At 38.9% G+C, this 15,247-nt stretch overlaps 1 protein-coding gene across 2 annotated transcripts in view; it reads left to right on the top strand.

Moving 5' to 3' along the window:
• The first annotated feature begins 7,130 nt into the window (after nucleotides 1–7,130).
• PTH2R (parathyroid hormone 2 receptor) overlaps nucleotides 7,131–15,247 on the top strand; it is an 88,749-nt gene continuing 80,632 nt past the window's right edge. The window contains exon 1 of one of the 2 annotated variants that reach the window (XM_032754725.2): nucleotides 7,131–7,506. In XM_032754725.2, the coding sequence (XP_032610616.1) occupies nucleotides 7,432–7,506 (75 nt within the window). In that variant the 5' untranslated portion in view covers nucleotides 7,131–7,431. The remainder of the gene's footprint in view (nucleotides 7,507–15,247) is intronic. The other variant, XM_058439076.1, reaches the window with a different exon arrangement.

Raw genomic sequence — 15,247 nt, 5'->3', positions numbered from 1 at the left:
CATACATCATTGCTGGGAGAATTACGTGCATCTGTGTGACTCCACTGGCAGAAGACTCCTGGAAGTTTGTTCCTAGTTCTGCCTGAACGTCATCTTATGTGACATTTCCCTATGTTGAATTTAATCTGTATCCTTTCACTCTGAGGAATCATAAGCATGAGATAACATCTTCTGAGTCCTATGAGTCCTTCTAGCAAATCATTAAGCACGATGGTGGTGGTTTTGGGGATTCCTAACACAGCATGTTTACCAAGAGATTTATTTGAGGTTTTTCTTTCCTTTCTGATAGAAAAAAGTTCATACCTGCTGTTCACCTTTTCCTTCCCACCATGTAGTGTGGAGCTATGAACCTCTATGCTGATGTCCTTTCAGCCCTTTTTATTGATACTCACCCTGTGTCTGGGGCCTTAAACCTTCATTAATAACCCTATGGAAAGTAAAACTTTATTTCAGTAGGTCTCCAGTTATAGCACCTGGAAAATTAAACTCTTCTTAAAACTTAAAATGTTAGTTCTTTCAGTGATTTGACCTATTTTGTTTTTCAGAAAACGCTCCTGTTTATACCTTACTAAAATATTATATTGTAGTGGTTATATGTCCAGAGGCTAGTAGAGTACTTGTTTATTGAAAACAAAATAAAATATGAATTCTAAATAGTAATGTCTAAATTCTTCAAAATGTAAGTGGTAGGATTGACTTTGATAGACCTTTTCTCCTGTAATATATTGTTATAATATCCTGAGACATACGCAGCATAAATACCTGCCCAGTCATTAAATTAGTCATCAGCACCTCTCTTTGGGGACTGCCTACAACGAAAGGATATGTCCTTTGGTGGAGTATTCTTATATTTCCAAGGGGAGCAAGAGCTATTTGAATTTCTCATTAGAATGTCTTTTTCAGATGTCTAGTTTAACCTGGTATCCTAGTAAAAATAGCAACATCCGGATCACTAAGGGATAGTTCAGAGTAGATTATATTAGTGGTTATTTTGGTATTAGGTTTGTGGCACTATCTATAACCTTTTATAAAGATCTCGTTAATTTACTTTAATGTGGGGAAAATCATTTTAGACATGGATGAATCAGACAATAACTTAATTTTATCTAAATATTTTGCAAATTAGATCAGCAAGAGTTCACTATATAATTGCTAAAATAGTCTCTTTAATTTCCAAAGCATATGTATATTTTATTGGAAATGTGATTTATGTGCATTATATTCAACTAATAAACATTATATTTGATGTCTTAGTAAGTATTTAACCAGATGTATATGTATCTCTTGAACTTTTATTGCACAAACATAAAAGCTCTGTTTGTGGAGAGAATAAAAGCAAATTTCATAGTAGATCTCAATATACATTTGACAAGTACTGACCTCATAGTTCTAAATAGAAACCAACTGGGTATGATACATGAGAGTCAGTAGACGTAGCTTATGATCATTATGCGAATTCATTGGTTGTATTCCAGATATCAGAAGGAGGTATACAATAGGATTATGCCATGCTCAGAAATATTGGATGTATGTGTATGAATCCTATGAAGAAATCATTCATATTCCCATAAACATTGAGTTTCTTCGCAGTCTCTCCTTCCATCTGTATGGGAACTATTCCCAAATCTGTTTTCAGCACTTACCTGAGCCCCACTCTCCAATTTCACATTCTTTTCAAAAGTCTCCAAATTCTCCCCTACCTGCCACCTGTATGTTCCAATGTTACCTGAAACGGAACATGAGGAGAGTTAGGATTAGCATCTGTCCCCTGTAAAAACAGTGGCCTTTCCTGCTGCCTTCCCACTACTATCAACACTAGTCTTGTTCTTTTGGCCTCCGAGACTTGCAAAAAGATTTCTTTTTTTTTTGCCCCGTCATTCCTTTTACCTTCCAAACCGCTCAGTGATCAGGTCCTGTTAATATTTTCTTTATGGTATCTCTCCTTCTTATTCCTTCCTGTGTATTTTTTTAAACTTAATCCTTTTCCTCCTCAGGGTTTGCAGCTGCCCTTCTTCCTCTGGGGCACACCTGCTGTTTTAGAATCCCTCCTGTTCTGCACGTCTCCTGCTTTGCACATGTTCTTCTTTGCTTCGAATGCCCTCTTCAGCATCCTCCATCGGGTCACATGCAGCCCTTCATCACACTCAGTTCTGATGACTCCTCTGGAAATCCTCTCTCACCACACAGGGCTTAGAGGACTTCTGCTGTCTTCAAGGCTCTGGGAGTGCACTGGGGAACAGGACAGGATCATTCTCCTTGAAGCTCTGGTGCCTAAGAGACCCTAGCCACAGTGTGTTGTTGTTATTACAGGTTGTCCCCTTACACAGCTCCCTGGTTCCTCTCCACTGCACCTGTTCTACAAAAGCCAGCAGAACACTTTTTCCTGCAAAAACATTTTTGTATCACAGCCATTTTGTGGCACATGACTGGCTACCATACCATTGCAATGCCATGTCTTAGCCAGGCTTTGAGGGACCCCCAGTTCCTCCTACTCCTCCTCACTTTCCCATTTTTACCAATAAGGCAGTTTTCTTCCTGTTTTTGCACATTATATAACTCACCCAGTTTGTTGGTGTGCTTTTGCCATTCAAAACACTTAAAAATGCCCTTTCCCTTTGTCATAGCTTCTGAGAAGCTTTGCAGATTTTCTCACTATCCTGGAAGACTTCTTCAAGTAACCTTAGCTTCAAAGTAATCAGTCCCTCCCTCTGCAGCCTATAGCTACTTTTATATTACATTATTTTGTCCATGTTGATATTTTGCTTTGTCATATAAATTCTTCAGGGGAAAACGAGTATGTTCCATTTTTTTTGTTTTTATCAATATTTACTTTTTACAGTGATCTTTCTTGTCTAGAAAGTACCTAGTATAAATTGCTAACAAAATGTCATAGCTCCCTACATCTTAAAAAGTCCTTAATCAAATTTTATTTTTCAAGGCTTCTTGTACTTAAGTGATAAAGAAACAACTAGATTGACATTTTCAATGTTCTTTCCTAATCCATCTCCAAATTAAAGGGTTGTTACTTATCTAGGTGAAATTTCTCTTTCTTGTGGTATTTGGTACATTCTTGGGAGCATATGCCTTCATGTGCTGAAAGACTTAACATAAATTGCTCATAGATATGTCATACTGCCTGTAATGTTGAGTGATCCTTTGGTTTAACAAGGATTAAAAATGTAATTCTATTGGGAAGTTATCTCTGTGGGGGAAATGAGAAAATGAATGAGAAGGTGCTTAGTACATCTGTGAAGTTCTATGGAAATGCTAAAGCGCATTCTATAGGGGCACGGTAGAATAGTAGAAAAAGTGATAAATGTGGAAACAGAAGACCTAAGTTGAAGTCTTCACTGGCTGCCGTGTGTCCTTCTGCACATCATTTAGCTTCTTTCTGAGTTATAGTTTCCTCATCTAAATGGGTACTACCACTAAAATGGATATCTTAGTTTATGTATCTCTAAGGCTTGTTTGGGGAATCAGGATATTTTGCTGGATGCAAATATTTTGCAGAATGCAGATTTATGAAAGAAATTGGTAATATGTTAAAAATATGAGCTATTGTTATAGACAGAAAATTATAGCCATTTAATCCATGACATTGTCTAGTTCAGTCAGATGTTTTCCATGGATGCAGTAAGATTTTCATGATTAGAATTGTTTTTATTGAGGAAATATGCTATACATATTTAGGGATGATTTAAGTATTGGGAAGAAGTTAAATGATTTTTTCACATACTAAAATCCTACGGGATTTCTAGAGAAGACTTACAGCTCTCCTAAATTCTTGACAGAAGAGTGTGTCAACTCTGAGAAAGCCATTTAATTTTAGAAAGACAAAATGGAGGTACAAAAAGCAGAAGGGGCTATTTGTCCAGTTAGCATTTGGACAGGATTAAATCCTGGTGCTAAGTGATCTAACAATTAATGAAATCACGTTGCTCTCACATCAGATGCTAGCAGCTAGATGTCACACTGCAAGCACGGGAGTTCGATGACAGGATGGTGTTCAGTTATTACTGGTGTGTAGCAAGCTACCCCCAAACTTAATGACTTAAAGTAAGTACAACCACTTACATAGCTCAGAAATCTGTAATTTGGACAGGGCTCTTCTCTGCTTAAGTTGGTATCAACTGAGGCAGCTCAGCTTGGGTTAGAGGATTCAGTTCCAACATGGCTCACTCATAGGGCTGATGAGTTGCCACTGGTTGTTGCCTGGAACAGTGGTTAGGATTGAGACCTGAGATCTTCAGTTGCCTGCACTGGGCTTCTCTATGTGCGTCTCAGACTTCCTCACAGCATGGTGGCTAAATTCTAAGACTGAAAGGAAGTCCTAGAGCCTAGAAGTAGAAGCTGCCAGTTTCTTAAGGCTGGAGTTTATTTCCACTATATTCTATAGGTCAAGCAGTCATAGAGCCCATAATCATGGGAAGGAGACATAGACCCTCACCTCTCAATGAAAAGTGTGTGTCCAAGAGTTTTGGGGACATATTTTAAAACCTCTACAGTCATAGAGTGTAAGGGGAGATCAGAAAGAAGAAGAACATTAAGTCTTAGGAGGACAAGCTTGAGTTGGTGTTAGCTGGCTACTGAGAAGAAAGTTCTTATCTAATTATTTGAGAAACAAAGGCAGAACATTGGTAATTTAACAAGTAGGGCAGTGTAGATTTAAGAGAGAGGAAATGGCATGGTGCCAAGCACATAATTGTCCAACTTCTTAATTTTCTTCAGGCTTTATCTTGACTGAGGTGGGCCTTGAATTTGTTAATAATTTTCTTTAATCCTCAGTAGGGAAACTTTAAGATTGGCGATTGCTTCCTTTTCATTATTTTCCCTTAAGCTACAAATTAATCACTGAGTATTTCCATAATAGCTTTGCATATTAATAATTATAAGTGGAATGTAATAGTGTATATGAAAGTATTTTCCAAATACCAAGCTTACTGTCATTTGTATAACTGTACAGCTGATAAAGTTTCTTTGACATTGTCATTATCTCATTTAATTGTTACATGGGCCTTATGAGGCAAGTTGTTAGTAATAACAACCTTTCCTAATTAAACAGAGAGAAAGACACTTGCACATGAGCCACTGCACATCAGTTTGGAGTCAAGACAAAAATCCTCGCCTTGGGGAGTACCTTTTCTCTTCAGATGTACCCCGAGAAGTACCCGTGTTTGAATGGCCAGACTTCCCTGTTGTTATCTGCCTACTTCCTGAGTTCAGTGAGAAAGCCCTCAGGACTGAGCTTCAGAGGCCTAAGTTCTTCAGCTTTCCAAATTTAACAGTCAGGCACTCAGAGGAAAGATTGCCAACCATTTGATGGAGGTGTTTCACATCTGAGTTTCATGAATGGTATTCCACCCTGGATAAACTGGAGAGCTGCTCTATTTAATCAATTGCAAACCCTACTTTGATTTCTAAGCCTCTTCTATCAGAGCAGCCTTACATGGAGCTAAAGTTGTGATTTCAGAGGCATTAGCAAACTTTTGTCCTCCACCTCCCTTCAAAATATCTTTCCCATTAAAAATATGGATTCTTTAATAAGTGATGTTGCATTAACTGGTTAGGTACTTGGAGGAATTGTTACATTACCTAAAAAATTGATACTTTAAAACATTAAATGTAAAATTATGAGACGGTAGAAAAGAACTAGAAAAAAGATATGATGAAAAGATTTTCTAATTTTTAGTATGCAATTCCTTTCTCGCATAAAAGCTAAGGAAGAAATTATAAAAGAAAAGATTGCTAGATTTAGATAAATAAATTAAAAAAATCCTCTGCACTGATCAAGATATTATAAATTAGGCCAAAAACAAAGTTGAAAAACATTTTGGTATTTATGTCAGAAAAATATTTTATATTGTAAATATAGACAGTGCTTTTCTACGTAAATAGGGAATACTCAAACTTACCACAGCCCTTTGTCCATTCACAGACTATGATCACAATAATAATAATAATATTCATCATCACCAAACAATGCTAATGATAGTAGCTAATACTTATTGAGCATTTCCTTGGACTTTATGTTTGTTTACTCACTTAACTTTTCCAACAAAATTTTGAGGGACAGCAGTGAGCTGAATGTTTATGTTCCCCCAAAATACATATGTTGACGTTCTAGTCCTTAAGGTGATGGCTTACTAGGCAGGGACTTTGAGAGGTGATTTGGTCATGAGGGCTCTGAGATTAGTGCCCTCATAAAAGAGACCTCGGAAAAATCCCTCATCCCTTCTGCCATGTGAGGTTGCAATGAGAAGACAGCAGTGGTCAATGAAGAAGCGGGCTTTTATGAGACACTGAATCTGCCAGCACCTTGATCTTGGACTTCCCAGCCTCCAGACTGTGAGAAATAAATCTCTGTTGTTTATAAGCCACCCAGTTTATGGTATTTTCTTATAGCATCCAGAGCTGATTAAAGGAGGTTCTCTCATTTCTCCCATCTTACAATTGAGGAGATTAAGACAAAGAGAGGCCAGTATGTAATTGGCTCAGGGTTATGCAGCTAGCACGTGGCAGAGCCAGAATTCAAAGGCTTTCTTCCTTCAAGAGGCAAGAACAAGAGATTTTAAAAGGATGTAATACAATTGGCCAATGAATGTCTAAAATAGTCAAACTTAAAAATAAACTAAAAAAAAAAAAGAATATTAGTTGTCTTTTTTTAATGCCAGGATTCAGAGCACAATACCACACGAAGAACTTTTGACCCACAAGAAATATATACATTATTTCTACTTAACACACACACAGTATTATTATAATGGTTAGGAGAAAATGAATCAGAGCATTTTAGAGGGCTTTAGGACTGTCCAGCGAACAGCCCAGACGCAGGGCCCACCTGGCCTCGGGAGCCTTTAGCCATCTTGTCGCTGTCCTCGGGGCCTATGGTCAGCGCACGCAGGACAGGAGGAAACTTCTGGATCACTCCCCGAAGACCCAGGGCGCCCCTAGAGACAGGGCCCTGGAACCCTGGACGGAGTGGAGGGAAGCAGAAACATTGCGAAGCAGGGGTGGCGGCAGCAGAGACGTGGGATCCTTTGCCATCCGCCCCCTGGGCTGCGGGACCCAGTGACTTCGAGGAGGAGCGCGAGCGCAGCCGCGCGAGGCGCACCGGGATCCGCCTGGCGCGGGAGCCGCCCCCTTCCCGCCTTAGGCGGCGCGGGGCTGCGAGTCAAGTCCAGGACTCGGGCCAGTCTCTCCGGAAGACAAGACCAACCTCGCGCCGCGGCGCAGCAGGACGCGGGCTCTGAGAAGCGCGTAGCTCCGGCGACAAGACCCCAAGCACCCTCGGCCGGTGGCCCGGGCCCGGCCACCCCAGCTGCGCGTCGTTACGGGCCACAAGTTTGTCCCGGGCCAGCCAAGTTGGCGACTTGGAAGCTTCTTCCGGGCTCTGGAGGAAGGTCCCTGCTTCTTCCTACAGCCCTTCTGGACATGGCCGGGCTGGGGGCGTCGCTCCGCGTCTGGGGTTGGCTGATGCTCGGCAGCTGCCTTCTGGCCAGAGCTCAGGTAAGAGCCCGTGCTCCGCGACACCTGTTTTCGCGGAGCCTCCGGCGGGGACTCAGCTTTAGCGACACGGAGGCCAGGTGCGCGCGAGAGCTCATTCATGTTCACACGTCCACACACGCCCCGGCACGCACCGAGGCGTACCCGGCAGGTGCTGGCAGGCAATTAGTGGAGCTTCAAAGATCTGCTTTAGTGGAGTGATGTCCTGGGGCCGGCACTGTTTAGAGCAGCATCCTGGCATCCGCAAAGTAAGGGGATATTTCCTAACAGCGGAGTCGTGGATCAGGTGTGTGAGGCTGGGAAGGTGAAGGAACTTTTCTTACTCTTAAACTCCGTGGTCCCCATTTAATTAATCGAAATGACTTTTGTCTGCTGGTAATTTACCATCGCTTTTGAGAATTTAAACTTACAGGATCGATTGTGACCACTATCTGAAAGAATAATTGGGTGTCTGTGATGCAGAATCACATACATTCAAGTTAGGAGACAGAATAAAAATACCAAAATACAGTTCATATTTAATGTTAAGAAGCGGTGGCTGTCACTTTTGTACTTCTAATATCATTTAGAGATTTTCTGGGCGATCTTTTACAATGAAGCCTCTTTAGTGGGCAAGGTACAATTCATACGCACTTTTTTTTTGAGTCAAATCAAATGTAGGGTTTACAGTCAGCTTTTCAGATGAGCTAGAGAGATGCGTGTAGTGGTGGATGTTATGCAGTTCAAGAGCCCTGTGAATTTAAACCGAATCAAGGTATTTCTCTCCGGTTCGGTAGGGGGTGCACCTATACCGTCAAATGAAGGCCCAATAAAAAATTATTTCACCGTGAGAATTTAAAGCAGTGATTTATGTATTGATACTATCTAAACTTAATACTATGTTCTCGGCTTTCAGGTGACTAGTTTAAATTTCAATTATTCTAAAAGTGCAGTTTTAAAAACCTATCTGTTAAAGTCATAACCAGAGACATGAAAACTTACAGGGGATTTCTAGGCTAAGTGCCACGCTAAAAGTGGGCTTTACTTAACATGACCAAGATGTTCCATGTAGATTTATTTTGTTAATAAATAAACTAAACAATTTGTGTGTCATACATTGACTAATAATATTAGCAATGGATAGCTGAAAGTAAGGTACACTTAAACCTGAAAAAATTCATCAAGTTACCAGAAGGAATATGAATGCGTGGAAAAAAAATTGGTGATAAATTTCCATGACCGTTATAGAACTCTGGTATAATCTCTACTATACTTCCTACATTTTTATCTCATAAGATATTTGGATAATATGCTAAAAGATGGCATCTTCTTGTATACAAGAGGCAACTGAACTCTAACCATTTATTTTATTTAGTGTTCTAGATTACTTTTTATAAGGAAATGGGGAGGTATTATTTAGTACAATAAGAAAAAAAAAGGCTTGGTGTGGTAGCTCATGCCTGTAATCCCAGACCTTTGGGAGATGGGAGGATCTCTTGATCCCAGGAGTTCGGGGCTGCTCTGAGCTATATCATGCCACTGCACTCCAGCCTGGCAACAAAGTGAGACCCTGTCTTGAAGGAAGGAAAGAAAGAAAAGAAAGAAAAGAAAGGAAAGAAAGAGAGAGAGAGAGAAATAAATAAATAATAAATAAATCACCGTGGGTTTGTGGGCAGAATATTTTCTTTTGCTTTCAATAAAACAATCAGGACACTGAATACTTTTTCTATAACTTTAAACCAAGGTTTCCCAACCTTGGCATTATTGACATTTTGTGCCATATATAATAATTCTTTGTTTTGGTGGGGGTGGGTGTGTTGTCCTGTATATTGCAGGGTATTTAGCGCCATCCCTGTCTCTTCTATCCACTAGATGCCAGTAGCACCCCTCCCCGTAACTGAGACAACCAAAAATGTCTCTAGATGTTGCTATACATACTTTGGAAGGCAAAATCACTCCTGGTTGAGAATCATTGCTTTACACGGATTTCCATTTATATCTATAGATTATGAATTGCATAAAATGACAGTGTGTGGTATTATATTACATTTGCCAAATTTTTGGCATTTTAAACAAAATCTGGAGGTTAAATTCAAGTGATTTACATTGACAAACTGATACATTTTCTGACCTTCAGTTTCTTCATCTTCAAAAGAGTCATATTGGTCTAAGATTATTTTAATTCTGTAAGTCTTGGCTTATTACTTTAGGTTACAGTAATTCTCTACTCTGAAATTCCATTAGTTAACCTGGAGTATAATAGAGACTAAATACATTCTGGGTATTATTTACTTCAAATATCAAATGCTGATATTATTAGCTTAAGTATGAGAGACAAGGTATTTATGAAAAATGAGCCTGGCTTTATTAATTTTTTTAGAGTACCCAGTTAATGATGAATATATTGCTAGCTAACACAGATATTTCAAAAAAATTATATTGAAAGAAAACCATAGGGAACTCACCCAGGCAGAATGAGCTTGTGTAGAGTATATTTAGTATTCAGTAAACATTGGATCACACCACAAAATAGATGATATAGACCAATGCTCATCAATTGTTTTAAGGGTCTCTGTAGTTTCTGGTTGGTAAAGATATACTTTTGTTTCAATGCACAGTTCCAAACCCATGCATTCATACATCATTACAGAGCCCAGCAATGCATTTTCTGTAGTCAGATTATCACATGGTAATGAGGATCACTATATAAACATGTTCAGTATTTTCTTTACTGTGTTAGTGGATCTTCCTGGTAACAGACTGTGGGATGGAATTGGGGTGCCAGAGGTTTATTAGGGGAGGAGGTAATGCTTGTGAAAGTTGAAATGGAGAGGGAGAAGGATTGGACAGGGGTAACCTCAGACCGGCAAGCGAATCTGACAAAATTTTGTCTAAGTCAATGGAGAACCTTGGGGGAAAGTTGCCCATCAGAGGAGTCTCATGCTGTGAAAAAATTGCCAGGTCTTAGAATTCCTACTGTTGACCTTCCAGTATGAAGATTCGGAGCTTACTAGAAAATCAGAAATCTCTTTCTGGGTGTGGAAAAATGGTAATCAGTGATCCTACTTGCCAAGTACCAAATACGGTGCTAAGTACTTGATTCTCTCATTTAATTATCACAGTAACTTTATGAGATGGGCACTGTAATTGTTCACATTTTTATAAATGAGAAAATGGGGCTATGAGATGTTAGATAATATAGTCAACTCACAGAAGCAGCCATGATTTATACTCTGGCTTTTGGTACCCTCATTGTGGAGACCAGCTGGGCACTGCTTGGTGACATTATGTATACACATGTCCTCTGTCCCAGCAATCTCTGCCCCGAGTCTCTATCCCAGGGAATTTCTCACCCAGGTCTATAATGATCCTTGCAGTAATTCTGTGGTGTTAGAGAATTAGGGACAATCTGGGTGTTTATAATGGGGTATTGTGCAGCAATAAAAAGCAATGGCTTAAATGTGCACAAATCAGCATGGACAAGATCGTAAAAACAGGATAACATGTGACACAGAAACAATAGGATATATGGTGTGATGTCATTTACATACATTAAAATACATGCACATAAAACAGTAATATGTTTTATGAACATATTCAGATAAAAGATTGTGTGTGTGTGTGTGTGTGTGTCTCACATAAATGCTTGTATATCGGAGGTAGAGAAGTAGGAGTGGGGTATAGAGATAAAATGGGATAAATCAATAAATCAAGTAGGCCTACACTCTGCATCTCAACGCATGTGTTAATTGCAAATTGTGGTGATAATAAACAGAACTGTCAAAACTATTACTGGTGGAGTTAAGAACGAGGACAGTCGGGTGCAATGGCTCATGCCTGTAATCCCAGCACTTTGGGAGGCCGAGGCGGGCAGATCACTAGAGGTCAGGAGTTCGAGACCAGCCTGGCCAACATGGTGAAACACCGTCTCTACTAAAAATACAAAAATTAGCTGGGCATGGTGGCACACGCCTGTAGTTCCAGCTACTTGGGAAGCTCAGGTGGGAGAATTGCTTGAACCCTGGAGGCAGAGGTTGCAGTGAGCTGAGATCATGCCAAATCCTAGAATATAGGCAGCTTCTCCAAAGTGGAAACTAGGGACTGTCTTTGGCAGAATGAAATGGAAACTTGACAGTTGATTATCTCTATACTGTGTTTATTGCCACAAACACTATTGTAGTTAAAGATAAGAGAGTTGGTTTGTTCTCATTCTTTTCTGTTGACAACCAGGACTGTTTCCATTTGTCTTCTAGTTATAAGGAAGTCTTAAATCCCTGAGGAATGGGCTTCTTCGTGGCTGCATTAATTGTAAGTAGTCTCTTCAGCCCTGGTAGACCAGAGGCAGTGGGATGGAAGGGTCCCAGGTGTGGCTCTTTCTTGCCAATGCACAGAGAGTAGGTTTCATATTCCCAGAACTTCCTCAATTCTTTGTGACAAAATAAAATATTTTCAACAGGCATTCATGCATCTCACTTATTCTCCTGTCTTGAACTTCAATTGGTTTTGTCATCTACTGGAACCTATCTTGTCCTTTCTTTCCCCTCTGTTTTGTTTTTATCTTTTCTCTGGGTTATTCATTAAATTTTTAAACAGCCATGTGACTTTAGGCAGTTAATTTCATCTCTTGGTTGTCTCCACTGGCTCCACTGTAAAATAGGACTTACTCATAGAATAAGCATTATAGTGACATCTACTCATAGAATGTGAGTCTTGAATTTAAAAATATACAAACAAAAAGCTTAAAGGTTCCTGATAACAAAAGATGTCAGCTCTTTCCTCTTCTTTTATTAGCAGATCAGTCAAGTTATTTTTAATGGAATGATTACTAGATTAAGATTATTTCTAAGCATTAGTGAGAACTCCTGAAGGCTTTTAAATGGGGTGTGTATGTGTGTGAGGATTTTGTGAGGCTGTTTTCTCTTCCTTTTATTTCTTATGGCTTCTCCTTCAGAAACCATATTTTTTCTGATAGCAATTGGACATTTTCTTCATAACACTGATAGCTGTTATAATATTACATTTATTAATATAAGTACTTGATCAATATCTAACTTCCTCATTGCTTTTGCTCAAAATTTGTTTCCTTCTTGCTAATGGATATTCCCACTTTACTTTTCCCAGTTGCTATTGTCTCTCAGGATTGCACAGCTGTGCTGCATGACAGATGTGTTGCCTAGAGGGAGTGACACTAGTTAGAAATGAATAGAACATCGGCCACTGTTGCTATTATGTGGAGATCTATAATTTGGCCTTCAGCCTGTTTTCTGTAATCTCAGATTCTCGTTGCCAATTGATGGCAGGAAACAATCTTCCTGATGATTTGTCATGTCCAAAAACAGGTCAGCACTATTTCTAGAGTGATAATCATTGGCTGATTTCATTTCCCCCTGAAACGAACTCCATCACTGAGTAGAGCTGCCATAGAATAGCCTTGAAAGGCAGAGGTAGTGCTGTGTGAGGACACTGTATTGGGAGATGGGACACCTGGCTGTAGTCCCTGTTTTACTATAAATTAGGTGGGTGGCCACAGATAAGTGGCAAAATTCTGGGTCTCATTTTATCATATGTCAAGAGTATAAGGTTTAGAGTTCCAGCATACCAGAGATTCAGATTTTTTCAGGTTATCAACAGTGCTAGCTTTAAAAAGAATGTTTTTACTATATACATATAACAGGGATCAAAAGCAGAAACTACCCACATTTCTATTTAGTCTTTGTCTATGTGCCTATTCAATGAATACATACTTTCAATTATGTCATAAATGAAATTTTATATATATTTTCACTTGACATTATACAATCCACTTTTTTCCCATTTTCCTATGACTATTTTCCTGTCTTATAAACTCATTCTTTTTCTCTCTCACTACTGCCCCATCTCCTCTCAATCCCACTCAGATAATACTGTGTATCTTCCACCTCTTTCTCCATAATTTATTTGCTCATATAAAATATATACACAGATGTAGTTATTTCATCTTTATTTGTTTAAAAAGTGACCACCACACACACATACACACACACACACACACACACACACACACAGAATGTTTATAAACAATGTAGAAGACTGGCAATTTGAACTCATTAAATTATATTACAAATGACAGAGAGCCAGCACTTGAATCTTGAGAAAGTGGTCCTCCTTTCATCTTGGAGTGTTATTATCATGGTATGTGCTCCCCATGTGATGCCACTCTAGCAATTTCAGACACAGCTACATAGAAGTCATGATTACAGAAACTCCAAGAGCCAACCTTACCAGAGACAGCATTTGACACTATCAAGTGTCACTGATGTACAGAAAGAAAAATTAGGCTTTAAGGAATGAAAATGTAAAAAAGATTCTGTGCTCAGGAACTATAAAGTGAGTTACTTCAAAATGGAATTTGAGCTCTGTTATGATTTCAATAGTGCAAGAACACTTAATTATTCCTGCATTAACCAATATTTTTATATTTTTGAACATTTTTAACATATGGAATGTAAAATATTGACTAAATGGAACATGTGTTATTTTTACATTCTTGAAGTTTTCTATGTGTTGCTGAAAACCATTTATTTATCTGTATTACCTAATTAGCTACCTTGAATAATGTCACAACTAAAAGCTGTAAGGGTTGAAAAAGGAAAAAAGAAACACAAAAACTGGCTGAACAGTCAAAGACAGGTTTATTTTGGAGAATAAACCTGAGAGGGGCTTCTGGCCAATTTTGGTCAGGAGCATGCTCTCTTACAGACTAAGAGTATTTAAGGGTTCAGGGCGGGAGGGCTTATCACAGGCTGGGACTGCTCCTGTGCCTCTTTGTCTTGCTTGTCTGGGAGGGAGAGTTTTTGTGTTTGTTCCCATACATCTTCCTGCAGCTGCAGGCATATCCCCCATGTCTTTTAGCTTCCCTATCTTAGTGCACGTAATGGGAAAGGAATATGCTTATTAGGGCTCACTGTTTTACTTTGGTTCATTGTATGAGTGTGAAGTTTGGTGGTTACTCAAGAGACTTTCCCTCTCCTTCTGTGCCTGAGATGTCTTATCTTTGTTTTACTGTCTGCTCTTTCTGGTTGCTTGTTTAGAAGAGAAGTGATTTCCTCGAAATGCATGAGGTTAGAAAGGGAGCTAGAACTTAAAATGGTGGTGTTTGTCCAAGATGACAGTGCTCCTGCTCTGTCAAAAGCAACTAAAAGTGGAGGTAACATTCGCTCCATAGCCCATTTTCTTAATATATATGGTGACAATAGTAGTTAATGATATTTTTGTATTCAGTCTTGTCCATGTATGGATATAATATACTCTACATGGTTACATTCCTCATAGTATTCCCCCAAGTTCAATAAAAGCAATAACCATTATACTATTTCTTTTTCTGATTATCTTTTGAGTCCTTTGTCAGCTAATGAGGATAGCGAATTTTTTTTCAGTTTTTTTTTCTATTAGAATAGCTATTAGAATAGGTAATTTTGGGTTGATATATCCTGAGTTCTCAAACTTTATTCCAAAATTTTTATCCACTAGAACAAAAATGGGCAAACTATCGTCTGTTATCCAAATTCGTTCCATCATCTGTTTTTCTATGCCTCATAAGCTAAGAATGATTTTCACATTTTTAAGTCATTGAATAAAAATCAGAAGAATCTAGGTTAACATTAAGAGTGAAGTCATGTTGATAGCTTGCACTCTTGATAGGTGAGTGGCACTTTACCTCTGTGGTCTTCCTTTTCAAAACATATTGGCCCAGTTCCATAATGAGAAAACCATAAAAAAAAAAAAA

This window comes from Hylobates moloch, unplaced genomic scaffold, assembly GCF_009828535.3.
Source record: "Hylobates moloch isolate HMO894 unplaced genomic scaffold, HMol_V3 SCAFFOLD_1, whole genome shotgun sequence".
Taxonomy (NCBI): domain Eukaryota; kingdom Metazoa; phylum Chordata; class Mammalia; order Primates; family Hylobatidae; genus Hylobates; species Hylobates moloch.
This window is presented reverse-complemented; position numbering and strand designations above follow the sequence as displayed.